Source organism: Agelaius phoeniceus, chromosome 24 (genome assembly GCF_051311805.1).
Source record: "Agelaius phoeniceus isolate bAgePho1 chromosome 24, bAgePho1.hap1, whole genome shotgun sequence".
In the NCBI taxonomy this organism is placed as follows: domain Eukaryota; kingdom Metazoa; phylum Chordata; class Aves; order Passeriformes; family Icteridae; genus Agelaius; species Agelaius phoeniceus.
Window position 1 is genome coordinate 2194504 of NC_135288.1, and position 27989 is coordinate 2222492.

The window sequence follows — 27989 nt, forward strand, 5'->3', positions numbered from 1 at the left end:
AAATGGGATTTTTTAGGGGTAAATCTTCCTCTTTTCTCCTAAACAAAAGCATTTTTTTACCTCCAAATCCACCAGGAACAAGGTGTTCTCTTCCCACCCCATGGGACCCTGGTTTGTATTTCTGATTTTTAGTCCAAATCCTAAGAAAATGGGAATTGTTTTTAGGGGTGGACCTTCTTGTGTCTGATATTTTTGCCTCCAGTTCCATCAGGAGCGAGGTGTTCTCTTCCCAACCCTGTGGGACCCTGGTTGGTATTCCTGATTTCTTCTCCAAATCCCAGGAAAATGGGATTTTTTAGAGGTGGATCTTCTTTTTTTCCCTGCTATTTTTACCGGCAGCTTTCTCCAGATTGGGATGTTTGGAGCAGCTCCTGGGGCTGAGGGAAAGGAGCAGCTCCAGCTTTGCTGGTGAATTCACAATTTTGGTCTGAATTGCTCAAACCTCCCAGAAATGGGATGCAGCTGCTGCAGGGTCACAGGGACGCCGCTCCTGGGGTGCCACACCCCGGGTTTGGTGTGCAGACTCCAATTCCCAGCATCCCCGGGGGTGCCACACCCTATTTTTGGGGTGCAGACTCCAATTCCCAGCATCCCCCGGGGTTCCACACCTGTTTTGGGGGGTGCGGACTCCAATTCCCAGCATCCCCTGGGGTTCCACACCTGTTTTGGGGTGCGGACTCCATTTCCCAGCATCCCCGGGGGTGCCACACCCCATTTTTGGGGTGCGGACTCCAATTCCCAGCGTCCCCCGCCGTTCCGGCCCCGCCCTTTCCGGCGGCGCGCGGGGCCGCGGGGCCGCACCATGAGCTCAGGTCAGGAACCGGCACCGGGACCGGGACCGGGATCCGGGAATGGGATCGGGATCGGGATCGGGGAATGGGATCGGGATCGGGAAAGGGATGAGGGGTGGGGGTCAGGGACCGGGACCCCCCCGCGTGCCCGGAGCCCCCCGAACCCCAAAGCGCCGCCGGGGGCTCCCGGGGCCGCTCCAGCCCAGCCCGGGGGGGCGGGACCCGCGAGGCTCCACTGCCATTTATTCCCATTTATTCCCGTTTATTCCCGTTTATCCCCATTTATCCCCGTTTATCCCCATTTATTCCTATGTGTTCCCATTTATTCCCGTTTATTCCTATTTATTCCCATGTGTTTCCATTTATTCCCATTGATTTCGCTTTATTATTTTGCCTTCTAAAATTTTGCTTTTCAAATTTCCCTCATTATGCTTTATTTATTTTTTAAATTTTGCTTTATTCTGTTACCATTTTTTTTAAATTCTGCAGTTTTAATTTTGCTTTAATTCTCTTTATTATTCTGCTTTATTTGACTTAATTTTATTTTGCTTTTTTGCTTCCTTGTCTTGCTTTCTTTTGTGGCTTGTTTTTTTACTTTCACTTTTTAATTTTACATTTGGCATCATTATTTTGCTGTAGTTTTGTTTCCTAGCTTTGCTTTTCTGCTTTTTTGCTCTGCTTTATTTTGCTTTTTCCTTTGCTTTGTTTTTTCACTTTTTCACTTCATTTTTCTTTATTATTTTCCTTTATTTTGTTTTTTCATTTTAATTTTTTTACTCCAATTTTGCTTTTTATCTTTTGCTTATTTCACTTTTTAAATTCTATTTCTCTTTTATTTCACTTTATTTTGCTTTTTTATTTTGTTCCGTTTCTCTTTTATTTCGCTTTATTGAGCTCCACTTCCCTTTTTGTTTTGCTTCACTTCCCTTTTTATTTGGCTTTGTTTCCGTATTTTATTTCACTTTATTTCCCATTGTTATCCCACTTTCTTTCCCGGCCCCTCTCCCATCCTGGCACCTCCTGGCTCCGCATCCCTCGGGAATTCCGGCCCTGGGAGCGCAGCCATGGATCCGAGGGGAAGGAATTGTGGGCAGGGCTGTGGGGTGCTCCAAACCCCAAACTCTCCAAATCCCCCAAACCCTCCAGACCGCAAGCCCCCATAACCCTCTAAACCCCAAACCCCTCCTAAACCCCCAAAATCCTCCAAACCCTCCAAACCCCAAACTCACGAAACCCCCAAATCTCCAAATCCCAAACCCCTCAAGCCCTAAAATGTCCAAATCCCCAACTCCCCAACCCCTCCTACCCCCCAAAATTTCCAAACCCCAAATCATCCAAATCCTTCAAATCCCAAACTCACCAAACCCCAAATTCCCAAAACCCTCTAAACTCCAAAACCCCCAAACCTCTCAAACCCCAAACTCTCCAAACCCCAAAACCCCCAACCCCTCCTAACCCTCCAAACCCCAAATCTCCAAAGCCTTCAAACCCCAAACCCTCCAGATCCTCCAAATCCCAGACTCCAAACCCCTCAAACTCCAAACCCCTCAAACCCCAAACCATCTGAATCCTTCAAACCCCAAGTGCCTCCCAAACCCCTCAAACTCTCCAAAACCCAATTTCCCCAGGCCCCAAACCCCCCAAACCCCACCCCGGATCCCCTCGGCCCTCCCAGAGCCGTTTCCCGTGGGTGGATCCCACCCAGAATTCGGGAACGCTCCCGTCCCTCTGCCGTGGGGATCGTGGAGAACGAGCTGGGGTTTGGAGTTGGAAGGAGCCATCGCCCCTCGGATCCCATCCCAGAGTGATCCCAGGGTTTTTATCATGGATGAACAACAGAACCTGGTGCAGGGTGGGAAAGGGCACCCGGGGTTCCGGATCCTTCCAGGGCTCCCGGCCGGGATTCCCGTTCCCGGGAATGCGGGAGCGGCGCTGCCGAGCGACCTTCGCTCCTTTCCTGCCCCGTTCCTGCTGGGACATTTCCTCCAGGCAGAGCAGCGGGACAGGGAAGGGCAGGGGGGACGTCCCTGGGTGCTCTGGGAGTTCCATCCCTTGGTGATCCCACTCAGATCCCCTGGGATCCCCCTCGCCCACCCCAATCCCAATCCCAATCCCAATCCGCAGCCGAGCAGCACCTGGGGGTCCAAGCTCGCCCTTTTCTCCCTGAGTTCCTGATTTAAGGGTTGCTGGAGATGTTCCCCCCCAGTTCCTCACTTCCCATTGGGAATGCCAGAAGTGCAGCCCCTCTTCCTAAGGGGGGAGGAGCCCTCATTTACCCAGAATTGGGGGAAATGTGGGGTTGGGGTGTGAACCCGCTGTTTTCCTGCTCACACCGCGGTGTTCCCCAAACTGGGATGTTCCTGGCACTTCTCTCCAGACTGGCAGCTGGGTTTGGGTGCCAGGGAGGATCCCCATGTGCCAGAAGGGTTGGAATGCTGGAATCTCACTGGCACGTGGCACAGCCCCGCTCCTCACAGAGGAGCTCTCCAAAAACCCAAACCACAACCGGTGCAGTTGAACCTGGGGCTGCTGGGAATTCCCAGGAATTTGCTCCTCAGCTGTCTCAAGGGTTTGATGCCTGAGCATGGATTTCCTAGCACTGGGAAGTCCCAGTCCTGCTTTTCCACATCCCCACCTTGGATCAGACCCGTCTCAGCCTTCGTTCTTCCAGCCTTGGGCTGTTTTTCCAGGAGGATGAGACCGCCTGGTCAGATGGGTTTGCTCTGGCGGCATGGGATCAATGTGTGGGATCCATGGGAAGGGCCCCACATCCCTGTCCAGCTGGGATTGGTGTGTGGGATCCATGGGAAGGGCCCCACATCCCTGTCCAGCTGGGATTGGTGTGTGGGATCCATGGGAAGGGCAGCACGTCCCTCTCCAGCAGGGATTGGTGTGTGGGATCCATGGGAAGGGCCCCACATCCCTGTCCAGATTGGATCAGTTCCTGTGGGATCCATGGGAAGGGCAGCACGTCCCTGTCCAGCAGGGATTGGTGTATGGGATCCACGGGAAGGGCAGGAGAATCACCAGGATCTCAGCCCGACCCTGCCCTCGGCCATGGGATCTCCCATCCCGGAGCCGAAGGCTCTGGAAGATCCTCCTGGGTTCAGTCTCACCCTCCATGACCCAAACACTTCCTTACGTTGTCTCTCTTTCCCAGATTTTGCTTTATCCTGATTTTCCATGTCCCCATCTCCCTGAGTTGGCCTTGCCAACCCCATCCCATCAACCTCAGTGGTTGGAACAGGAACTTCCTTGGATGGAGCTTCCTGATACTGGGCAGCTTCCAGCCTGGATGGATGGATGGATGGAGGCATGGATGGAGGCATGGATGGAGGCATGGATGGATGGATGATGGATGGATGGAGGCATGGATGGATGGATGGAGGCATGGATGGATGGATGATGGATGGATGGATGGATGGATGGATGGATGGATGGATGGAGGCATGGAGGCATGGAGGCATGGATGGAGGCATGGATGGATGGATGGAGGCATGGATGGATGGATGATGGATGGATGGAGGCATGGATGGATGGATGGAGGCATGGATGGATGGAGGCATGGATGGAGGCATGGATGGATGGATGGAGGCATGGATGGATGGATGGAGGCATGGATGGATGGATGATGGATGGATGGATGGATGGATGGATGGATGGATGGATGGAGGCATGGATGGATGGACAGACGGATGGTGCTGCCCAGACACCATCCAGCAGGAACCATGGGAGCAGCAGGAGGTCTCCAGGCCCCCTTGGGGTTTGTTTGCTTCCTGAAAGGGAGGGAAGGGCCAGGGCTGCCCAGGGAAGCTGATGGAGAAGTCTCCAGGAGCAGCATCCGTCTGTTTTCCATGTGCAGCTCCTCTGGGGAGGGGCTGTGACTCGGATCCAAATCCTGGCATTCCCAGCTGATCCCCAGCCAGGCCTTGGATCCCGATCCCATCCTGGCTTCCTGCTCTGTGCTCTGGAGTCCAAGGGTTCACCCCCCTGCCAGGATGTGCAGCGGCTGTGGGAGCATCCAGAGCAGCCTCTTCCCAAATTTCCACCCGAGAGGACAGGGCGGGGCCTGGTCTCGGAGCCAGAGAGCTGCAGGGAAGGCCAGGTGGGATTTTGGCCGTGCACATCCATCATCAGCGCGGGATCTTGGCTCCCATCTTCCCCGGAGCAGCCGGGCCGGTGCATCCTGACCCCTCTCCGGGATTCCAGCCTCTCCTGGCCCTTATCCTCCTCCTAATCCCTGATTTAGCGGCGGAGAGGGAAGCAGAGAGCGGAGCTCTGTGCAGGGCTCCGGGGAAATTCCCGGGATGCGGAGGCGGAGAAGGGACATCCAGGAGCCCCCGCGCCGTGTTTGCCGACAAGGAGTGGCCTCGGTGCCGGGATTGCGGCGGCAGCGCGGCCGCTCCGCTCGGGACCTGCCCGGCCACGGCCGCGGGGGCAGCGGGGATGGCGGCGCCGCCGGTCCCAGCCCGGCCGATCCCATCCCGAGCCCATCCTGACTGATCCCAGCCCGGCCGATCCCATCCCGAGCCCATCCTGACTGATCCCAGCCCGGCCGATCCCACCCTTCCCGATCCCATCCTGACCCATCCCATCTCAGCCGATCCGTCCCATCCCGATCCCATCCTTCCCGACCCCTTCCCGGCCGATCCCCCCCGTACCGGGAGCGGCTCCGCGGGCGCTCCCGGCAGGATGAGGCGGGGTGAGTCTGAGCCGGGGCTTCTCCTCACCTGCCGAGCTTTGGGAACAGCCGGGATGGGAGCGGGAGGGGAGGAATTCAGCGGGGACGGGGCTGGAATCCCCCGGCACGGGGCTGTGCGCAGCCGCTTGGTTCCTCCCAAGGATTTGTTGCTTTAGGATCAAGAAAAGCCGGGATAGTTCCGTTCAGGAGAGGGGCAGGCCGGGGTTTCCCATTGCCCAGGGGCTCTGGGAAGGGAACTGGGCTGATTTGGATGTTGGATGCTTTCCCCGCCTCCTGCAGATACCGGGAAAAGTCCTTGTGCATGACCCCCCCGCCCTGTCCTTTGTCCTGCCCTTGGGAAGGGCAGCACTCCCGGTGTCCCTGCAGCTGGAATTCTGCTTTTTGCAGGATTTGAGGCTGGCACTGGGGACAGCTGACCCCTCCCTTCCTTTTCTTGGCTCCTGAGACAGCTTTTGTTTTACTGAACCGTCCCTCAGGCTCATCCCCCAATTCCCGCCCTCCAAATTTATCCCGTGGGGCAGCACCAGCTGCTGGAGCTGGAGATGGATCCCCCCCACCAAGATCACCAAAGCCAGGGAATGGTTTTAATGAATGGCTTCTCTCCCCTGCAGAGGAGCTTTGGGGTGGGCAGGGAGCAGCAGGAATCCAGCCGGGGCGGTTTTTCCAGTGTAAATCCTTGAGCTGGTCTCTGTGCCCTCCTGGAAACCCAACCCTGGCTCAGGCAGGAAATATCCACGTGTTCCAGGAGTGGGAACAGCTCCCAGCTCCGTGCTTGTGCCACGTGTTGCCTCCCCACTGCTGCTCTGAGATCCCAGCCTTGCGAATGCTGTGATCATAATCCATCCTGGATTTAGGGAATGAGCAGGCTCAGTGACTTGTGATCCATCCTGGATTTAGGGAATGAGCAGGTTCAGTGACTTGTGATCCATCCTGGATTTGGGGAATGAGCAGGCTCAGTGATTTGTGATCCATCTGGGATTTAGGGAATGAGCAGGTCCAGTGATTTGTGATCCATCCTGGATTTGGGGAATAAGCAGGCTCAGTGATTTGTGATCCATCCTGGATTTAGGGAATGAGCAGGTCCAGTGATTTGTGATCCATCCTGGATTTAGGGAATGAGCAGGATCAGTGACTTGTGATCCATCCTGGATTTAGGGAATGAGCAGGTTCAGCTTCAGGCACAGAGGATGGTTGAGATCCCACCTGGGAGGATCCCAGGGATGATTCCTAATCCCAATTTCCAAGGCTGGGCTTTGGGGTGCAGCAGAGCCTGACAGGAATTGGAGCATGGTTAAAACTGGGAAATGCCAATTTTTTGGCGGCTAAGAACAAACCCAGGGAGCAAACAAGGAGCAAACAAGCTGGAAAAGTGGCAGGGAGAGCTGGCCTGGCTCCGGCCCAGCCCTGCTCCCTTCCCGTGCCCACGGAGCTCCTGGGATAACGCCAGAAATCCCGGGGCTGCTCCGGCGTCGTCCCCGTGACCGTCACGTGCCCGGGAGGATGAGGGGGCAGCGATCCCAGCTGGATGGGCCAGGAGCCACCACCTCCTCCCGGGGCTGGCATCGCCGGGAGCACAGCCCCAGGGCTGACCAGCCCCTCTGCTGACCCTTCTCCGTGTTTCTGGTGGATTTGCAGACAGCAGCCGGCTGCTGGGGGCCCCGCGCCCGGGCTACGGGACGCTGCAGCCGGACACCGACCCGGCCCACATGGTAGGTCCGGCCTGGGGGGTCTCCCACACCCATCCCGGGGCTTCCCACACCTCCAGGTGCTGCTTTTCCAGCCCCTTGGTTTTCCCTGCCTGGGGCTCGGTCATGCCAGGATTTTGGGAGTTGAGGGTTTGATGGTTGATAATCGATTTTAGCTGATTTTATGTCTGAGCAGCCGAGTGCAGGTGATTGATTCCCAGTGATTCCCAGTGATTCCTGGTGATTGATTCCTGGTGATTCCCAATGATTGATTCCCAGTGATTCCTGGTTATCCCCAGTGATTGATTCTCAGTGATTGATTCCCAGTGATCAATTCCCAGTAATCCCCAGTGTTTGATTCCCCAGTGTTTGATCCCCAGTGATCCATTCCCAGTTATTCCCCAGAGATTGATCCCCAGTGGTCGATTCCCAGTGATCCCCAGTGGTCGATTCCCAGTGATTGATCCCCAGTGATTGATTCCCCAGTGATCAATTCCCAGTAATCCCCAGTGGCTGATCCCCAGTGGTTGATCCCCAGTGATCCCCAGAGATTGATCCCCGGTGATTGATTCCCAGTGGTCCCCAGTGATTGGTCCTCAGTGGTCTATTCCCAGTTATTCCCAGTGATTGATTCCCAGTGATTCCCAGTGATTGATCCGCAGTGATTGATTCCCAGTGATCCCCAGTGATCTATTCCCAGTAATCCCCAGTGGTTGATCCCCAGTGATCAATCCCCAGTGATTTCCCCAAAGATTGATTCCCAGTGATTGATTCCCAGTGCTCGATCCCCACTGATTCCCAGTGATCCCCAGTGACTGATCCCCGTTGATCCCCGTTGATCCCCAGCGTTCCCCTCTCCCCAGGAGGTGACGGGCTACCAGCGCCGGCCCTGGCGGGTGCTGCTGTGCCACGCAGGCTCCGTGCTGAGCGCGGGGCTGCTCCTGCTGCTCTTCCACTGGAAGCCCAGCCTGGAGGTGCAGGCCAAGTGCCAGCCCTGCGCCCTGGGCCAGGCAGACTGGGTCATCATCAGGGTGAGTCCCATGGGATCCCAGCCTGGCAGTCTGGGAGTGATTCTGGGGTGGGGTTCTGGGAGTCTGGATTGGATTCTCTGGGTCTGGGGTGGGGTTCTGTGGGTCTGAGGTTGAATTCTGTAGGTTTGAGGTTGGATTCTGCAGATCCATGGTTGATTCTGTGGATTGGGAGTTGGATTCTGTGGATTGGGAGTTGGATTCTGTGGGTCTGGGGTTGGATTGTGTGGATTGGGAGCTAGATTCTGTGGGTCTGAGGTCGGATTCTGTGGCTGGGGTTGGATGCTGTGGATCCGGGGTTGGATTCTGTGGGTATGGATTTGGATTCTGTGGATCCGGGTTGGATTCTGTGGATCCAGGGTTGATTCTGTGGGTCTGGGGTTGGATTCTGTGGATCTGAGGTTAGATTTTGTGGATCCTGGGTTGATTCTGTGGATTGGAAGTTAGATTTTGTGGCTCAGGGGGTGGATTTGTGGATCTGAGATTGGATTCTGTTGGTGTGGGGTTGGATTCTGTGGGTCCAGGCTGGATTCTGTGGATCCAGAGTTGGATTCTGTGGGTCTGGGGTTGGATTCTGTGGATCGGGAATTGGATTCCGTGGGTCTGGGGTTGGATCCTCTTGGGTCTGGGATTGGATTCTGTGGATCCAGGTTTGGGTTCTGTGGATACAGGGTTGGGTTTTATGAGTCTGGGTTTGGGCTCTGTGGATTGGGAGTTGGATTCTATGGATCAGGGGGTGGATTCTGTAGATCCAGGGTTGGTCTCTGCCCCAAGTTCCCAACAAGACCCTGTAAATGTTCTCTTTACTTGTCCTCCTGCCTGTGTCTGGCATCTCCTCTCCTCAAGCACCAGATTATTCCAGGAATTTATTATCATTATAATTCCTAGAATTGTCCCATTCCAGGAATCATTATTATTCCTAAAATAACTCCACGTTTCCCCCTTCCATCCCAGCCTGCCCAGCCTGGAACTTCTCTTCATTGTCCCCAAACCTCATCCCCTACCTGGGATGGGTGGCCAGGGCCTTCCTGGGTTCTGGAAGGAGCTGGGAACACTCCGGGCATTCCCAGTCCCCCATCCCTGTGTTTCAGGACCGTTTTGGGCAGTGCTTCACCACCAAGGTGCTGACGGAGCCGCTGGGCGAGGCCAGGTGAGCCAGGCTCTGTCCCTGAGGGGTCCGGAGCCACTCCTGGCCCTGGGGAGGGTGACTGAGCCCCAGTGTCCCCGAGGGAGGGTGACTGAGCCCCCAGTGTCCCTGAGGGAGGGTGACTGAGCCTGGGTGTCCCTGAGGGAGGGTGACAGGCCAGGGTGAGCCCAGGTGTCCCCTGGCCCTGAGGGAGGCTGGCAGGCCATGGCTGAGCCCCGATGTCCCTGAGGGAGGCTGGCAGGCCAGGGCTAAGCCTGGGTGTCCCTGAGGGAGGGTGGTTGAGCCCCGATGTCCCCCAGGGAGGGTGGCAGGCCAGGGCTAAGCCTGGGTGTCCCCAAGGGATGGCTGACGAGCCCTGGTGTCCCCAAGGGAGGGTGGCAGGCCAGGCTGAGCCTGGGTGTCCCTTGGCCCTGAGGGAGGGTGGCAGGCCATGGCTGAACCCCGATGTCCCTGAGGGAGGGTGGCAGGCCAGGGTGAGCCCCGATGTCCCCGAGGGAAGGTGGCTGAGCCCTGATGTCCCTGATGGAGGGTGATAGGCCAGGGCTGACAGGCCAGGCTGAGCCCGGGTGTCCCTGAGGGAGGGTGGCAGGCCAGGCTGAGCCCGGGTGTCCCTGAGGGAGGGTGACAGGCCAGGCTGAGCCCAGGTGTCCCCAAGGGAGGGTGGCAGGCCAGGCTGAGCCCGGGTGTCCCTGAGGGAGGGTGACAGGCCAGGCTGAGCCCAGTTCCCCCACAGCCTGGAGCAGCACCCCGGGGCCCAGCCGGAGCGCAGGAGCAGCGTGGCCGTGGCGGTGCCGGACGAGGAGGAGAGCCGTGACACCGTGCGGCTGCATGACAAGGACGAGGTGACACCGGCACCTTCCCCACCCCCAGGCCCTCTCCCTGTCCCTGGACACCCCACTCACGGCTCGTTTTCCCATCCCTTTCCAGCAGAAGAACCTCCTGAGGTATTACCTGTTCCAGGGAATGCGCTACGTGTGGCTGGAGCGGCGGCAGGCCTTCTGCAGGGTCAGGTACTGCCAGAGCCCGGCATTCCTGCTCCCTCAGCTCCCTCAGGATCCTCCTGGATCCCGGCATTCCCGGCTCCCTGAGCTCCCTCAGGATCCTCCTGGATCCCAGCATTCCCAGCTCCCTCCTGCCCATGGCATCCCCAGCACTGCCTGTCCCTTGGTACCTTTTTGGGGCTCCCTAAAAACAGAGGCCAGGCCAAATCAAGGGAATAAAATCACTTTTATTGATTTTTGAAGGCCTTCAGTTGAGGCACTTTGGGCAGTCAGGAGCCCCCTTGGGGCTACTCCCAAAAATCGACCAAGGCTCACTTCACACTTTGATAACTTTGGTCCATTTGCATATTGGGGGTTAATCCTCCAATTACAGCTTCAGCTAATGAAGCCATTCACCCCAAGTTTGCTCCCCCAGCTCCCTTTTGTTTAATCTCTGGGGGCCTGAGGCAGTGAGGTGTCCTTGACTGCCAGGCCTGGAGAGGAATTGTTGTGTCTTCCCCAAACGGGAGAACAGCACCTGGCACTGCCTGTGGGGTTTGGAGTTACACACTAAAGAACTGCAGGGTCACAAATACGTGGAAAATACAAAAGCTCAAACCCTGAGGCATCACCCTCAGCACTCCCCAGCCTCGGGAGCCATCCCTGGTGCCCTCTGGGTGCTCCCGGACATGGGGAACTGGCCGGGGTGGTTTGGCAGGGCTGGACGCTCCCAGCTCTCGGACTGTGCCCCTTTTGTTGCCTTCCCTTGGCAGCCGTGGGCTGCAGAGAGGCCAAGGAAAAGGGCACTTTCCCTTTCCAAAGGGGTGGGTTTGTCCCGAGCCCTTGGCTGTGCTGTTTGTTCCGCCCTCCCCGCTGGGTCTGACTCTCTCCCTGTTTTTCTTTGCTGCCCAGCGTCCTGGACGAGGGCTGGAGCTGCGCAGAGCTGCACCTGTGCCAGGCCGGGCTGGACCAGCAGGAGCACGGTGCCAGGTGGGGGCTGGCAGCTTCCTGGGGCTTTTCCAGGGAACAGGAAATCCTGGAGCCTCAGACCCCAAAGTGCTGGGCGGGATGGAATTACTGGGATTGGCTTCTCTGCATAACCCAGCTCCTCCTGGGGGTCTGGGCAGCACAAGGGGCCCTTGGGCTGGAAATGCGGCTTTTCCCAAGGAAGAAATTCTTTCCCTTTCTTTTCCCAGGGATAAAGTACCTTCCCACTCTTTTCTCAAGGATCAAATTCTCCTTTCCCAAGGATGAAATTCCTTCCCTCTCTTTTCCCAAAGTTAAAATTCCTTCCCTTTCCCAAAGATAAAACTCCTTCCCTCTTTTCCCAAGGATAGAACTCTTTCCCTCTCCTTTCCCAAGGATAAAACTCCTTCCCTTTCCTTTCCCAAGGATAAAGTTCCCTCTCTCTCCTTTCCCAAGGATAAAATTCCTTCCCTCTCCTTTCCCAAGGATAAAATTCCCTCACTGTCCTTCCCCCCCTCAGGAGGAAGATCTATGGCCCCAACCTCATCGAGGTGCCCGTCAAGTCCTACGCCAGGCTCCTGGTGGAGGAGGTGGGTTCCTGGCTGGGCTTCCCAAGCGGATTTTCCCAGGACAGATCCCTCCCCTGCTCCCTGTCCCTCTCTGGAAGAGCTTCCCGGCCCTTGGGAAGGGAGGAGAGGATTTGGGGAGAAGGCAGAGCCGTGGAGGGGACCCTTCCTGACCCTCTGGGTGCACTCAGGAGCAGCCCTCAGGGATTGTGGAGGTGATTGAGCATCCTTGGGAGCAGCATCCATAGGGAATTCCAGGAGGATGGAGGGTTTGGGGGCTGCCAGCCCCTGGGAAGGGCTGGGTTCTCCTCTGCATCCAGGAGCCTGGAAGGCTCACAATGGGCTGGAGGAAGCCTTTCCTCCTCCAAGGAGCCTGGAGAAATTCCTGCCACCTGGAAATCCCATACTGGGCTGGGGGAAGCTCTTCCCACTTCCAGGAGCCTGGAAATCCCATAATGGGATGGAGGAAGTTTTCCCCACTTCCAGGAGCCTGGAGATTCTATTCTGGGCTGGAGGAAACTCTCCTCATTTCCACAGAACCTGGAAATCTGGGCTGGGGGAAGCTCTCCCCCATTTCCAGGATCCTGGAAATCCCATACTGGGCTGGGGGAAGCTCTGCCCCATTTCCAGGACCCTGGAAATCCCATGATGGGCTGGGGAAGGTTCTCCCACCCCAAGGAGGTCTCCCAGTGAGCTCCCAGAGCTGTTTTTTCTCCTTGTTGCAGGTGCTCAACCCCTTCTACCTGTTCCAAGTGCTCAGCATGGTGCTGTGGGTGTGTGATGCCTATTACTACTACGCCGCCTGCATCTTCCTCATCTCCACCTTCTCGCTGGGGCTGTCCCTCTACGAGACGCGCAAGGTGGGTGGGGACAGCTCCTCTGGGGCCACAGCCCCACGGAACAGCCCTGCTTCGGGTGGGGACAGCCCTCTCCCAGCTCTCCCTGTCCTCCATCCCTGCTTCCAAGCCCCCCAGGCCGTTTTTAGGGATGTTTTCCCGTGTTTTGGGTGGATTCTGACCACTGCCTCCCTCCCAGCAAAGCACCACACTGCGGAACATGGCCAGGATGTCTGTGGGGGTCCGGGTCCGGCGGCCTGGAGGAGGTGAGAGGGAGGATTTTTGGGATGGTGGTTGGGATGATGTGTCCTTTGGGATCCTGGTTCTGCACCAAAGTAGTGTTGGGATAGGTGGGAATGATGTTGGGACACACCAGAATAATGTTATTGTACATGGGAATAACATTATGAGACACCAGAGTAATGTTGGGATGTGTGGGAATAATGTTGGGATGCATGGGAATAATGTTGGGATACACAGGAATAATGTTATTATACATGGGAATGATGTTATGAGACACCAGAGTAATGTTGGGATGTGCAGGAATAGTGTTGGGATACACAGGAATAATGTTGTGATATATGGGAATAATATTGTGATATATGGGAATAACCTTATGATATATGGGATTAATGTTATGAGATATGGGAATAATGCTATTATACACGTGAATAATGTTATGAAACACCAGAGTAATATTGGGATATGTGGGAATAGTATTGGGATACACAGGAATAATGCTGGGATACACAGGAATAATGTTGGGATACATAGAAATAATGTTATGATATATGGGAATAATGTTATTATACATGGGAATGACGTTATTATAGATGAGAATAATGCTGGGATACACAGGAATAATCTTATGAGACACTGGAATAATTTTGGGGTCCAATTAGTGAAAGGTACCTCTGCCCAAATGAAGATGCAGACAAGACCATATTCCAAAGCCAATATGGATTTAATTTAACAGGGAATTTCAGGGAAAGAGAGAGAGAAATTGATTACAAGGATAATCCCCCCATGAATCCCTGCCCTCTCCCAGCAGCCCATTTCCTCCTGCTCTTCCTGGTGCTGGGAATCCCTGGGGTTCCCCTGGTGGTTCCGTTTGTCACACAGCCCAAACCCTGGCTGTCCACAGGTGTTTGTGCCATTCCCAGTGCTCAGGGTGGCTGGGAATTCTGGTCTGGAGCAGCTCTCCCCAGGCCTGGCACCTCCCTGCTGGGAATTCTGGTCTGGATCAGCTCTCCCCAGCCCTGGCACCTCCCTGCTGGGAATTCTGGTCTGGAGCAGCTCTCCCCAGGCCTGGATCTCAATTTACCACCTCCAGGGAATTAACCCCTTCCTGTTTGCTGCCTTATCCCACGGGGATTCCTTCCCTGGTGCCTGGAAATGAGTGCCCCTGTTCCCCAGGCCCTGAGGGGTTCTCCAGGTGCCTGGAGACGAATGCCCCAATTCCCCACACCCTGAGGGGGTTCTCCAGGTGTCAGGAGATGAATGCCCTGTTCCCCACACCCTGAGGGGGTTCTCCAGGTTTCTGGAGATGAGTGCCCCATTCCCCACACCCTGAGGGGGTTCTCCAGGTTTATGGAGATGAGTGCCCCATTCCCCAGGCCCTGAGGGGGTTCTCCAGGTTTCTGGAGATGAGTGCCCCGTTCCCCAGTCCCTGAGAGGGTTCTCCAGGTTTCTGGAGATGAATGCCCCATTCCCCAGGCCCTGAGTGGGTTCTCCAGGTTTCAGGAGATGAATGCCCCGTTCCCCACACCCTGAGCAGGTTCTCCAGGTGTCAGGAGATGAGTGCCCCGTTCCCCAGGCCCTGAGCAGGTTCTCCAGGTGTCAGGAGATGAGTGCCCCATTCCCCAATCCCTGAGCAGCTTCTCCAGGTTTCTGGAGATGAGTGCCCCAATTCCCCAGGCCCTGAGAGGGTTTTCCAGGTTTCTGGAGATGAGTGCCCTGTTCCCCAGGCCCTGAGCAGCTTCTCCAGGTTTCTGGAGATGAGTGCCCCAATTCCCCAGTCCCTGAGAGGGTTCTCCAGGTGTCAGGAGATGAGTGCCCCGTTCCCCAGGCCCTGAGCAGCATTGTTTTCCAGAGGAGCTGGTGGTCAGCTCGGCAGAGCTGGTGCCTGGGGACTGCATCCGGCTGCCGGCGGCCGGGGCGCTGCTGCCGTGCGACGCGGCGCTGCTGAGCGGGGAGTGCATGGTCAACGAGAGCCTGCTGACCGGTGAGAGCCCTCCCTGCACACCGGGTGCCTGCCTGCTCAGGGGCCACACGGGGCTAGGAGGATAAAGTGGGTGTTTATTGAAGGCCTTCCATGGATACACCTTGGGCAGTTCTCGGGTTGATAATTGCTGTTGATAATTGCTGCCCTGAGATGTGCAGGGTGTCTCTGTTTCAGCCCGTGCAACTGCAGAACGAGTCTGGACTCCTCACTTTTCGGTCTTGAAGTTGTTTATTAATTCTTATCTATAAAATTTTCTTTCTGCCCAGCCAAGATCTGCTCAGCAAGGCAGCCACAGGCACTCTTTGTGTTGTCCTTTTATACTACAAACTACATATAACATATTGACACTTAATTCCCAATACCTATCACCTGTGTTAGACAGTGCACTTCTACTCTAAACCAATCCCAAAGTGCCAACATCACTGCAGAAAATGGAGAACAAGAAGAAGGAGAAAGGCTGGACACACCCAGATTCCTCCGTCTTGTTCCCATAACCCCCATACCAAAAATCCTAAAATCTACATTTTCACCCTGTGATCATTTTGTTATTACACCATTCAAACCTGTGTGACTTTCATGTCCTCATACAAAGTTGGCAACTTGCTCCAAGGGTCAAAATCAAATCCCCAGGTGCTCTGGGCTGTGTGCCAGGGTCTCTGAGCCCCCTGACGGGGTCCTGGGCAGCTCTGGACACCCAGAGGGATGCACTGAGTTCTGACAGGCAGTCAGAAACCTCTGAGGCTACACCCACAATGGACAATGGTCACAAGTTTTTCAGACAATTATAAATTTTTAACTCCATTTGCATATCAGGGGTTCATGCTCCAATTACAGCTTCAGGTGATGAAGTCATTTACCCCCAGTTTGCTGCCCCCCAGCTCATTTTGTTTATACTTTTTGGGGCCTGAAGCTGGAGGGGGTCCCAGCAGTGTCCCCGCCCCAGCAGTGTCCTTGTCCCAGCAGTGTCCCCAGCAGTGTCCCTGTCCCAGCAGTGTCCCTGTCCCAGCAGTGTCCCTGTCCCCAGCAGTGTCCCAGCAGTGTCCCTGTCCCCAGCAGTGTCCCTGTCCCCAGCAGTGTCCCAGCAGTGTCCCTGTCCCCAGCAGTGTCCCTGTCCCCAGCAGTGTCCCTGTCCCAGCAGTGTCCCTGTCCCCAGCAGTGTCCCTGTCTCAGCAGTGTCCCAGCAGTGTCCCTGTCCCAGCAGTGTCCCCGTCCCAGCAGTGTCCCCATCCCACCAGTGTCCCTGTCCCACCAGTGTCCCCACCAGTGTCCCTGGCTGGCCCCTGACCCCCCTGGGGTGACAGTCCCCCCCTGGAATGTTCTGGGCAGGGGAGAGCGTGCCGGTGATGAAGACGCCGCTGCCGGCGGGCGGAGCCGCGTACTGCCCCGAGGAGCACCGGCGGCACACGCTGTTCTGCGGGACACAGATCATCCAGGCCAAGGCCTACGTGGGCGGGGAGGTGCTGGCCGTGGTCACCCGCACAGGTGAGGGCATGGGGGATAATCCAGGATGAATCCCAGGTTAAATCCGTGCCCTTGGGAGCGGTGCCATGGTGACCTCCTGCCTGTCCCGCAGGGTTCTGCACAGCCAAGGGGGACCTCATCAGCTCCATCCTCTACCCCAAACCTGTGAGCTTCAAGTTCTACAAGGATGCTGTGAAGTTTGTTCTGTTCCTCGCCATCCTGGGTAGGTCTGGGTGTGGAGGCGCATCCTGGAGCAGCCAGATTCCTTGGAATGGATGGAATTCCATTCCAGCTCCCCGCTGTGCCCTGCTTTGTCACCGAGCCCCTTCTCCCCCTGCACAGCTCTCATCGGCACCTTGTACAGCATCCTCATCCTGATCAGGAACCAGGTAGGGCTGGTGGAGCGAGTGGGAGAGCCTGCAGGGATCCATCAGGGGAGGGATGCCCAGCCCTGTTCCTCCTCCTCCCCTCCCAGGTCCCGGTGGGCCAAATCATCATCCGCGCCCTGGACCTGGTCACCGTCATCGTGCCGCCAGCGCTGCCGGCCGCCATGACCGTGGGCACCATCTACGCCCAGAACCGGCTGAAAAAACAGGGAATCTTCTGCATCAGCCCCCCACGGATCAATCTGTGCGGGAAGATCCGCCTGGTGTGCTTCGACAAGGTGAGGAGTGTCATAAAGCCTCGGTCTTGATCTTATTATCAAGCGGTGCAAGGATGGTCCGGGAGCCCAGTCCCTCTGGGAGACAGAGTGCCTGAATGCCCAGTTAGCTCGGGGCCGTGCCGCAGGCTGCCCTTTAGCAGGCTTGGTGATTGTCAGCTCTTTAGAGATTATCAGCTCTCTTAGATCTCAGCTCTTTGCTGGCTTGCTAGGGTGCCCTTGGCTGAGGCTGCAGCAGACGCGAGAGAGGAGAGGTCCTGGTGTTCCACAGCGATGGTTTATTGGGGAAACTGTGAAGGGTCCAGCGACAGCTCTTCTTCTGTCGAATGGGATAAAACAGCCCCTTTTCATAGGGTGTAGGGGGATCCAAACTTGTCCAATAGTAAGGGTTAGGTGTAGTGGCCTATGAGGTTACAAAGATAAGGCTAAGGGGCGGGGGGTCAGAAACAGGAGCGTATTTTGCTGTCTTACCATGATTCAGCAGTTCCTACTGCTAAGTCTCAATCCTCCATGGAGCTTTCCCAAGCTCTATGGGGTCTGCTACAGAGGCAGGTGGGCAGGGTGGGTGCCAGGGCTGCCCAGACCCACCGCGCTGTGCCCGCAGACCGGGACGCTGACCCAGGAGGGGCTGGACGTGTGGGGCGTGGTGCCCCTGGAGCAGCAGCGCTTCCTGCCCATCGTGCACGAGCCCCGCTGCCTGCCCGCCGGCGCCCTGCTCTACGCCCTGGCCACCTGCCACGCCGTGTCACCGCTGCGGGGACAGCTCGTCGGGGACCCCGTGGACATCAAAATGCTGGAATCCACCGGCTGGGTGAGGCGGGTGTCGCCGGCCGGGGGCTGTGAGCAAATCACGAACGGGACGGGGCTGCTGTGGAACTGCCTTGAGCTGTTTTATTTTTCAGCATCAGCCTCATTACATGGTTATGACAATGGGAAGGTGCCAGCAGCTCACATCCCAGGCAGCAGACCAAGAACTTAATGTTACAACTTACTTTATAAGTTTTTTGACCAATCACACAAAGCAAAAGCATATTGACAGTAGTTCTATCCAATCACTATAAGCACATGTACCTGTGGTTAAAACAATGCTTGCTTGTTTCAAATACAATACCTACTTGTAAGCTTTAAAACACAACATACAGAGCTCCATTATTAAGCTTCAACCTTCCTAATATCTTGCTAGATAAACTTTTCTGTAGTTTAGAGAGTTATTCTAGACAAGCGTTCTGACAAAGCATTAATACACAGATCATTGTTCTATTTGTCCTTGCTTTTCTGCAGTTTAAATAATTTTTCTGCTGACATATCTCATGGCTGCTGCTTAGCTCTAATCACAGTTCCACTGCCTCTAAAGCCTGCCTTTTGCAGCTTTCCCAAAACCCTCTAATTTTGTAGATTCCCACAATGGGGGCTGCAGGGCTGGAGAGGGAGGCGTTGGGAATCTCAACAGTTCTGGACCCTCTGTGGGTGGATGAGCTCATCAGGGTTTTGCCCTCTTGATTTCAGCGCCTGGAGATGATGGAGGAGGAGGAGGAGGAAGGGGAGCTCCCGGCGTTCCAGCAGTTTGAGATGAAGGTCTTGGCCGTGGTGAAACCTCCGCCAGAGGAGGAGCAACCTCGGGACAGGGTAACCCCATGGAACAGCTCCCCACCCTCCTGCCTCCTGGAGGAAGGCCCTGATCCCACCCACTCTCCACAGAGGCACCAGGCCCCCCTGGGGATCCTGCGGCGTTTCCCGTTCTCCTCCTCCCTCCAGAGGATGAGTGTCCTGGTCAAGCTGCCCGGGGAGGCCTCGGCCCACGCCTACGTCAAGGGCGCCCCGGAGATGGTGGCCAGTCTGTGCAGGAAGGAAACTGGTTGGTACTGGGAGGTGGGCTCACCCCCCCCAGTCCCGCTGGCTGCATTCCTGAGGCTCATCCCCCAGGGAATTGTCCTCAGGAATGCTGTGGGGCAGCTCCCAAAGGCTTTGGGGTGGCTCCAGCCACAGGAGGGAAAGGAAACAGGAGCCAGAAGATGGGGAATGGGGCTGGGGGCTTCCTCCAGCCCATGCAGGGATCTCCAGGCTCCTTGGGGTGGGGAGAGCTTCCCCCAGCCCAGTATGGCATCTCCAGATTCTATGGGGTTGGGGGCTTCCCTCAGTCCAGTATGGAATCTCCAGGCTCCTTGGGGAGGGGAGAGTTTTCTCCAGCTCAGTATAGGATCTCCAGGCTCCTTGGGGTGGGGAGAGCTTCCCGCAGCCCAGGATGGGATCTCCAGGCTCTATGGGGTGGGGAGAGCTTCCCCCAGCCCAGTATGGGATCTCCAGGCTCTATGGGGTGGGGAGAGCTTCCCCCAGCCCAGGATGGGATCTCCAGGCTCCCTCAGGAGCTGTTCTGGTGCTTTTCCAGTGCCCCCGGATTTCTCCCAGATGCTCCGGCACTACACCACCGACGGGTTCCGGGTCCTGGCTCTGGCCTGCAAAGCCCTTGGCACGGTGGCCACCTTTGAGGAGGCCCTGCAGCTCCCCAGGTCGGTGCCAGCTCTCCCTCTCTCCATCTCCTCACTCTCTCCTGGCATTTCCTGGGATGCCCTGCAAGGAATTCATCCCTAATCCATATGGAAGGAATTCCTGGCTGGTTCCCAGATGGATTTTAGCTGCTCACACCCCTTGATCATCTGTGCTGGTTATGGAGGTGATGAAAGGCTCCTTGTCTCCCACCAGGGACTCCGTGGAGAGTGGCCTGAACTTCTTGGGGTTCCTGGTCATGAAGAATGTCCTGAAGCCGGAGTCTGCCCCGGTGATCCAGCTGCTGAGGAGCGCCAACATCCGCCCCGTCATGGTGACAGGTGACCCTGGAGGGAGCAGCACACGGGGCTCGGGGAGGGACGGCACACAGACAGTCCTGGGCAGTGTGCAGGGGGAAAGGGCTTTCCCACCAGGAACCCCACCCCAGGAATTCCACCCCAGGAACCCCCACCAGGAATTCCACCCCAGGGATCCCACCAGGAACCCCAGCATGACCCCCAGCAGGAATCTGTGCCTGGAGCAGCTGTGGGGGCACCACGAGCACTCCTGGCTCCTGGCTCTGTGCATCCCTGCCCTCGGGATGCACGATCCACTGCAAGGCTCAGGGCATGGACGTGTTTTGGGTGGAAGAACTCATTGTTCTGCTGTCCATCCCCTAAATATTTCTGTGTTTGAAATCCCACATTCCATGCCTAATGCAGGGGGTGTAGGGTCACCTCTGGGTGTTTTCCAGGCAGGAGAACAGGGGTTGAACCCACATTTTTTGGGGCAGGGCAGGCGGGAGGTTTTGCAGGAAAGAAGAGGGAAGCGAAGCCACCACATGGCTGCGGTGGCCGGGAGAGGGGACACGGCAGCTTGGAGCTGCTCCTCTTGGCCTGGACCTCCCAAAACCTCCTTGCTGATGGCCCACATGTCCCTGGCAGGGGACAACATGCTGACAGCCATGAACGTGGCGCGGGGGTGCCGCATGGTGGAGCCCAGGGAGGGCGTGATCTTCGTCACGGCCTCGCCGCCCGGCCACGACAAACCCGCTGCCCTCAAGTTCGTCCTGGCTGAGCATTCCCAAGGAGAGGAGCAGCCCGAGGTGAGAGCCCAGGACACCTTTTGGGAGCTCAAACTGCCCAGGCACCCTGCAGGGCTTGGTTTTTTGTGGAATCACAGAATTTCAGTGTGGTTTGGGTTGGAGGCACCTTAGAGCTCATCCCATCCCACGGGGAGGGACAATTTCCATCATCCCAGGGTGCTCCAAGCCCTCTCCAGCCTGACCTTGGACACTTCCAGGGATCCAGGGGCAGCCACAGCTGCTCTGGGCACCCTTAGCCAGGGCCTCCCCACCCTCACAGGGAGGAATTTCTTCCTAATATCTAAGAAATGGAGTCCCTCAAATCCGGCTTTCTCCGCAATCCTGGAATCTCAGAATGGGTTGGGTTGGAAAGGACCTCAAAGCTTGTCCCATTTCATGGGCAGGGACACCTTCCACCATCCCAGGGTGCTCCAGCCTGGCCCTGAGCCCTCCCAGGGATTGGAAGGGGTTTTCCATCATCATTATCCTTGGAGGCAATTAAGGCCGTGATCCTGCTCCTCATAAACCCATCCTTCAGGAGATGTTCAGCTGCTCCTGCCTTTCCCTGGAGCACACCCAGGGATCCAGGCTGGAATGGCAGCTCCAAACAACCTCCCCATGGGTGCTGCCAGATCCTGCTCCCAGCTGGGCGTGGAGGGCTGGGCTGCCCCCCAAACAGCCCCACTGGTGTGCCTGGAATTGGGATTTCAGGGAGCCTTTCCCACTGCTCCAGGTCTGGCATGGAGATCTCAGTCAGCCCAGCCCTGCACCCCAAACAGCCCTACTGGGAATTGGGATTTTGGGAGCCATTCCCACTGCTCCAAGCTGGGTGTGGAAGGGCTGGTTCAGCCCAGCCCTGCACCCCAAACAGCCCCACTGGGAATTGGGATTTTGGGGAGTCATTCCCACTGCTCCAAGCTGGGTGTGGAAGGGCTGGGTCAGCCCAGCCTTGTACCCCAAACAGCCCCACTGGGAACTGGGATTTTGGGGAGCCATTCCCTGCTGTTCCAGGCGGGTCCTGGCTTGGCCCGGGGCCCCTGCAGGGACTGGGGCTGGAGCTGGAGCTGTTTCCTGGCAGGGCCTGCAGCAGCGGGACGGCTCCTCCCTCCCACCCCGGCACTGCCACTTCGCCCTCAACGGGAAATCCTTCCAGGTGGTCTGCGAGCACTTCTCCGAGCTGCTGCCCAGGGTGAGTCAGGCAGGGAGCCCCCAGGGGCCTTGGGGAACCCTCCAGTGCCTTGGGGAACCTTCCAGTGCCTTGGGGAACCCTCCAGTGCCTCGGGGAACCCTCCAGTGCCTTGGGGAACCCTCCAGTGCCACTGGGAACCTTCCAGTGCCTTGGGAACCTTCCAGTGGGCTGGGAACCTTCCAGTGCCACTGGAAACCTTCCAACTTTTGACCTCTTCGGGGTTTCCCACTGTGGCCCCACAGCTCCAAACCAGAGCTTCCTGTGATTCCTAGGGACATTGCCAGTTCCCTGCTGGACATTCCCAGTTCCCTGCTGGACATTCACAGTTCTCCGCCCAGTTGAACATTCCTGGTTCCCAGCTGGACATTCCCATTTCCCTGTTGGACATTCCCAGTGTCCAGCTGGACATTACCAGTTCCCTGCTGGACATTCCCGTGCCCTACTGGACATTCCCAGTTCCCAGCTGGACATTCCCAGTTCCCTGTCCCCTGGGAATACTGATGGATCCTCCCTGTTGGCAGATCCTGCTCCGGGCCACCGTGTTTGCCCGCATGCTGCCCGAGCAGAAGACCCAGCTGGTGTGCAGCCTGCAGGAGCTCAAGTAAGGCCCAGGGGCTGGATCCTGGAATTTGGGGTGGGCAGTGTCAGGAGACACCTCAAACATCACCTGGTGGCACCCATGCCGTGGGCAGGGACACTTGACCAGGTCCAGCCTGGAATGGGGTATCCACAGCTTCTCTGGGCTGAGCCAGGGATTTTCCCCATTCCCTGAGGAATCTTGTGTCCCTTCCCCATTCCCTGAGGAATGTGGGCTCCCTTCCCCAGTCCCTGAGGAATCTGGGGTCCCTTCCCCATTCCCTGAGGAATGTGGGGGGTCCCTTTCCTGTATTCCATGAGGACTATGGGGGTCCATTTGCTATATTCCCTGAGCAATGTGGAGTCCCTTACCTGTGTTCCCCTGAGGAATGTGGGGTTCCTTTCCTGCATTCCCCGAGGAATGTGGCATCCCTTTCCCATTCTCTGAGGAACGTTGGCTCCCTTCCCCATTCCCTGACGAATGTGGGCTCCCTTTGCTATATTCCCTGAGGAATGTGGGATCCCTTTCCTTATTCCCTGAGGAATGTGGGGTCCCTTACCTGTGTTTCCCTGAGGAATGTGGGGCTCCTTTCCTGTATTCCCTGAGGAATCTGGGCTCCCTTGCCCATTCCCTTTCCCGCAGTTACTGCGTGGGGATGTGCGGGGACGGTGCCAATGACTGCGGGGCGCTGCGGGCGGCCGACGTCGGCATCTCCCTGTCCGAGGCCGAGGCGTCGGTGGCCTCGCCCTTCACCTCCCGCGTGGCCACCATCGAGTGTGTGCCCAGGGTCATCCGGTGAGCGGGGGAATCCCGGGAATGTGGGGGAATCCCGGGAATGCGGGGGAATCCCGGGAGTGCCGCCCAATCCCTCCGGGGAGGGCTGGCCGGTGGTTAGACTGGGAGGGACTGGGAGGGACCTGGGAGGGGACTGGGACAAAATGGGAGGGATTGGGGGGAACTGGGGGGGCTGGGAGGGGATTTGGGGTTACTGGTTTTTACTGGTTCGGGGCTTTTCGTTACTGGTTTAGGGTGCCCATTGCTGACCATTGGGTGCCCGTTTGGTGACGCCGTTTTCCCCCCACCAGGGAGGGCCGGTGCTCCTTGGTCACCTCCTTCGGGGTCTTCAAGTACATGGCCCTGTACAGCCTGGTCCAGTTCGTGTCCGTGCTCCTGCTCTACACCGTGAGTCCCACCCCGAATCCCTGCTTTTCTCAGAATTCCTGGGGCACCGATGCCTTTTGGGGCTGCCTAAAAACAGAGCCAGAGAAAATTAATGGAATAAAAAGCAGGTGTATTTATTGAAGGGCCCTCAGGTACATTTCGGGCAGACAAACCCCCCCAGGGGCCACACCCAAAAATGGACCACGGCTCACGGGTTTTCACGCTTTTATAACTTTGGTCCATTTGCATATTGGGGGTTAATCCTCCAATTACAGCTTCAGCTAATGAAGTCATTTACCCCAAGTTTGCTCTGCCCAGCTCCTTTTTGTGTAATCTCTCGGGGCCTGAGGCAGTGAGGTGTCCTTGAGGAATTGGAGAGGAATTGTTGTGTCTGCCCCAAATGGGAGAACAGCAGCTGGCACTGCCTGTGGGGTTTGGAGTTACACACTAAAGAACTGCAGGGTCACAAATATGCGGAAAATATAAAAACTAAAACCCTGAGGCATCAGCTCCACTGGGTCTGAGCCTGTCCCTTCCCTCCTCCTCAGATCAACACCAACCTGAGTGATTTCCAGTTCCTGTTCTTCGACCTGGTGATCACCACCACGGTGGCCGTGCTGATGGGGCGCACGGGGCCGGCGCCGGCGCTGGGCGTGCGGCGGCCGCAGGGAGCCCTGATCAGCGGGCTGGTGCTGGGCAGCCTCCTGCTGCAGACAGCCCTGCTCATCACCGTGCAGGTCCTCAGCTACTTCATCACCGTCTCACAGAGCTGGTGAGGGCCCCAGATCCGGGAATCGTGGGATTCAGGGTTGGAAAAGGTCATTGAGTTCAACTGCCAGCCCCTGTTTGCCACTAAACCCCAAGTGCCAGGTCCATGGGGTTTTTGGACACTTCCAGGGGTGGTGATTCCATTCTCCCCTGGACAGGCTGTTCCAGTGCTTTGCAGCCCTTCCCATGAGGAAATCTTTCCCAATATTGCACTTGAACCTGCCCTGGTTTCCTGAGGGTTTGGTGATGGGGACAGCACTGAGGTTGTGGCAGAGCCCAGGGTGTGTCCTGGGATTTGGGATCTGGCAGCAGACAGGGAACCTTGGAATACCCTCAGCTGAAAGGGATCATTTGGTCAAACCCCTGGCCCTGCCCAGACACCCCAACAATCCCAGCCTGTCCTGGAGCTCTGGCAGCCCCAGGGCTGGGACCATTCCCTGGGGAGCCTGGGCAGTGCCCAGCACCCTCTGGGGAAGAGCCTTTCCTGATCTCCAACCCAAACCCCCCCTGGCCCAGCTCCCATTCCCAAGGGATCTATCCCTGGTCCCAGAATAGAGGTTGGAGCTGCCCCTGCTCTTCCCGAAATTGTAACTGATGGAGAACGAGGGGTGGTGCCCAGCCCCCCTTGGCCTCTCTGCTGACCCTGTCCCCTGTCCCCTGGCCCAGGTATGTGCCCCTGAACAGCACGGTGACAGCGCCCCAGAACCTGCCCAACTACGAGAACACCGTCCTGTTCTGTGTCACCGGCTTCCAGTACCTCATCCTGGCCGTGGCCATGTCCAAGGGCTACCCCTTCCGGGAGCCACTCTACACCAACGGTGAGGACACGGGGACACCCACGGGGACATCCACAGGGCACCCATGGGGATACCCACGGGGACACCCACAGGACACCCACGGGGACACCCACAGGACACCCACAGGGCACCCACGGGGACACCCAGGGGGACACCCAGGGCACCCACAGGGACACCCAGGGGGACACACAGGGACGCCCAAGGGGATACCCACGGGGACACCCACAGGGCACCCACGGGGACACCCCCCACAGGGCACCCACAGGGCACCTATGGGGACACCCAGGGGGACACCCAGGGCACCCATGGGGACACGCTGGGGACACCCACGAGAACACCCATGGAGACACCCACAGGGACACCCACAAGACACCCATGGGGCAGACACCGGGGCACCCATAGGGACACCCATAGGGACACCAAGAGCCACCAGCCCTCCCTCCCCTGCCCCTCACCCTGCCCCCTCTCGCCCCCAGTGCTCTTCCTGCTCGTCCTCATCCTGCTCTTTGGCCTGATGATCTGGCTGACCCTGTACCCGCTGGGCTTCCCCAAATCCCTGCTGAAGCTCCAGCACATCGAGGATTTCAATTTCAAGCTGCTCCTCTTGGGCATCGCCGCCCTCAACTTCTTTGCTGCCTTCGTGCTGGAGGTGGGTCAGGGGGGGCTTTGGGACAGGGCATCCCCGTGGAGCTTCCCCAGGTGGGCACGGGGCTCTCCTGTCCTCCCCCAACCCCGTTTCCCTCCTGCTCTGGCCCCAGACTGCCCTGGATCACGGCTTGCTCGGCTGCTTCCGATGGCTGCGCCGGAAAAAAGCCTCCAAGAAGCTTTTCAAGAGGCTGGAGAAGGAGCTGAGCCAGCAGCAGCCGGCCTGGCCACCCCTGGACCAGCCCCTGTTTGCCACACCCAGGATGTCCCTGGCCATGAGATAGCAGTGCCAGCTGTGCCTCTGCCCCAGCCCTCGGACACTTCCTTTATTTATTTATCCCGGAAAAAGCAGGGATGCAGCGGGCGGGATCCCTCAGCATCGCAGATGGGAATCCCACAGTGATCTCGTGGGCACGGTGATCCCATGGCCACCCTGAGCCCACAGCCACACCTGAGCCCACAGCCATGGTGATCCCATGGCCACCCTGAGCCCACAGCCACACCTGAGCCCACAGCCATGGTGATCCCATGGCCACATTGAGCCCACAGCTACCCTGATCCCACAGCCATGGTGACCCTGTGGCCACCCTGATCCCACAGCCATGGTGATCCCAAGGCCACACTGAGCCCACAGCCACCCTGATCCCATGGCCACACTTATCCTGTGGCCACACTGATCCCATGGCCAGACTGATCCCATGGCCAGACTGATCCCACAGCCATGCTGATCCCATGGCCATGCTGATCCTGTGGCCGCACTGATCCCTGGCCACCCTGATCCCACAGCCATGGGTGATCCCATGGCCACATTGAGCCCACAGCCCCACTGCTCCCACAGCCATGCTGATCCCATGGCCACACTGAATCCCTGGCCACATTTATCCTATGGCCATGCTGATCCCACGGCCATGCTGATCCCATGGCCACGCTGATCCCATGGCCACGCTGATCCCATGGCCACACTGACTCCCTGGCCACATTTATCCTATGGCCATGCTGATCCCACGGCCATGCTGATCCTGTGGCCATGCCAATCCCATGGCCACACTGAATCCCTGGCCACACTGAGCCCACAGCCATGCTGATCCTGTGGCCACACTGAGCCCACAGCCACGCTGATCCCATGGCCACGCTGATCCCATGGCCACGCTGAGCCCACAGCCATGCTGATCCCATGGCCACGCTGATCTCCTGGCCACCTTGATCCCATGGCCACGCTGATCCCCTGGCCACGCTGATCCCATGGCCATGCTGATCCCATGGCCACCTTGATCCCATGGCCACGCTGATCCCATGGCCACGCTGATCCCATGGCCACACTGACTCCCTGGCCACATTTATCCTATGGCCATGCTGATCCCATGGCCACCTTGATCCCATGGCCACACTGATCCCATGGCCGCAACCCAGAGGAGCAGGAGGTGGAGGAGGAACGGGCAAGAAGTTCCAGAGGAGGAGGAAGAGGAGGAGGAAGATTGAGCATGGCTCTTCCTGCAGGACTCCCCCCACTCCCATGCTGGCCACTGGGGCCAGTTGGGCCTCTCTTGGCCTGCCCAGGCCACCAGGAAGGGGGTCCCTGATGTCCCCAGCACCGCCAGGAAGGGGGTCCCTGATGCCCCAGCACCCCCAGCTGTGTCACTGTGAAGCCCCAGTCCTCTCTAGATGTGTAGGGAGTTTACAGTCCCCGTTCCCAGCTTGCCGAGGCTGCTGCTCCATCCCCAGCACCTGGGCCCCTTCTCCGCTCGGAATGCTCGGGCAGAGCACCTCTGCTTGGGGATGGGACCTCTGTAGCATTACAGACCCCACAAATTCTCTATTTTTTAACTCTTCCCCGTCGGGAAGGCGACGGCGCCGCTCGCGGGCTCCGGACGGGGCTGTCACGGGTCTTGTCCAATAAATTAACACTTATTTTCTTGGCTGTTCGTCTGTGCTGCCTGCTGGGGGTGGGTTTGGGGTGGCACGGGTGAGTATCCCTTGGATGGACACTCAGGATGGATACTCAGTGGAGCAGGAGGAGGTTTTGGGGTCACCTCGTTCCCAGGCAGGCTGGGAAACACTCGGCTCGATGCTCGAAAGCAGGGCCTGGAGCCAGGGATGACACCGCTGGGATTCCTGCAGCCCAAACTGGCCTGGACAACCTCTCTCCAGCTGGAATTTCCTAGAAAATAACAATAATCGCTGGAAAAGCCCAGGTGTCCTGGCTGAGACTCCGAAACCTCGCTCCATCCACCGAGGAA

At 57.5% G+C, this 27989-nt stretch overlaps 1 protein-coding gene across 2 annotated transcripts; it reads left to right on the forward strand.

Moving 5' to 3' along the window:
• The first annotated feature begins 754 nt into the window (after positions 1-754).
• Positions 755-27668, forward strand: ATP13A2 (ATPase cation transporting 13A2). 2 transcript variants are annotated; one of them, XM_077190205.1, is made up of 29 exons: positions 755-812; positions 7129-7202; positions 8042-8209; positions 9298-9356; positions 10087-10195; positions 10281-10363; positions 11246-11323; positions 11820-11889; positions 12591-12725; positions 12901-12967; positions 14794-14925; positions 16252-16407; positions 16499-16609; positions 16729-16775; positions 16862-17050; positions 17652-17858; positions 18554-18673; positions 18746-18902; positions 19434-19554; positions 19748-19872; positions 20476-20636; positions 21694-21804; positions 22326-22405; positions 23024-23176; positions 23467-23563; positions 24091-24314; positions 24977-25128; positions 25584-25756; positions 25866-27668. In XM_077190205.1, the coding sequence occupies exons 1-29, from the start codon at positions 803-805 to the stop codon at positions 26034-26036; spliced, it is 3540 nt and encodes a 1179-aa protein (XP_077046320.1). In that variant the 5' UTR covers positions 755-802; the 3' UTR covers positions 26037-27668. The 2 variants fall into 2 exon arrangements, with proteins under 2 accessions (XP_077046320.1, XP_054503867.2); XM_054647892.2 differs by having other exon boundaries at positions 10284-10363.
• Positions 27669-27989: the final 321 nt, after the last annotated feature.

What these genes read in the sequence shown, in the direction of transcription:
- ATP13A2 (XM_077190205.1), top strand. An exon ending in TCATCCTGATCAGGAACCAG is followed by an intron (nt 16,776 to 16,861) that starts GTAGGGCTGGTG and finishes CTCCCCTCCCAG; the next exon opens with GTCCCGGTGGGCCAAATCAT. An exon ending in GGAGCCACTCTACACCAACG is followed by an intron (nt 25,129 to 25,583) that starts GTGAGGACACGG and finishes TCTCGCCCCCAG; the next exon opens with TGCTCTTCCTGCTCGTCCTC.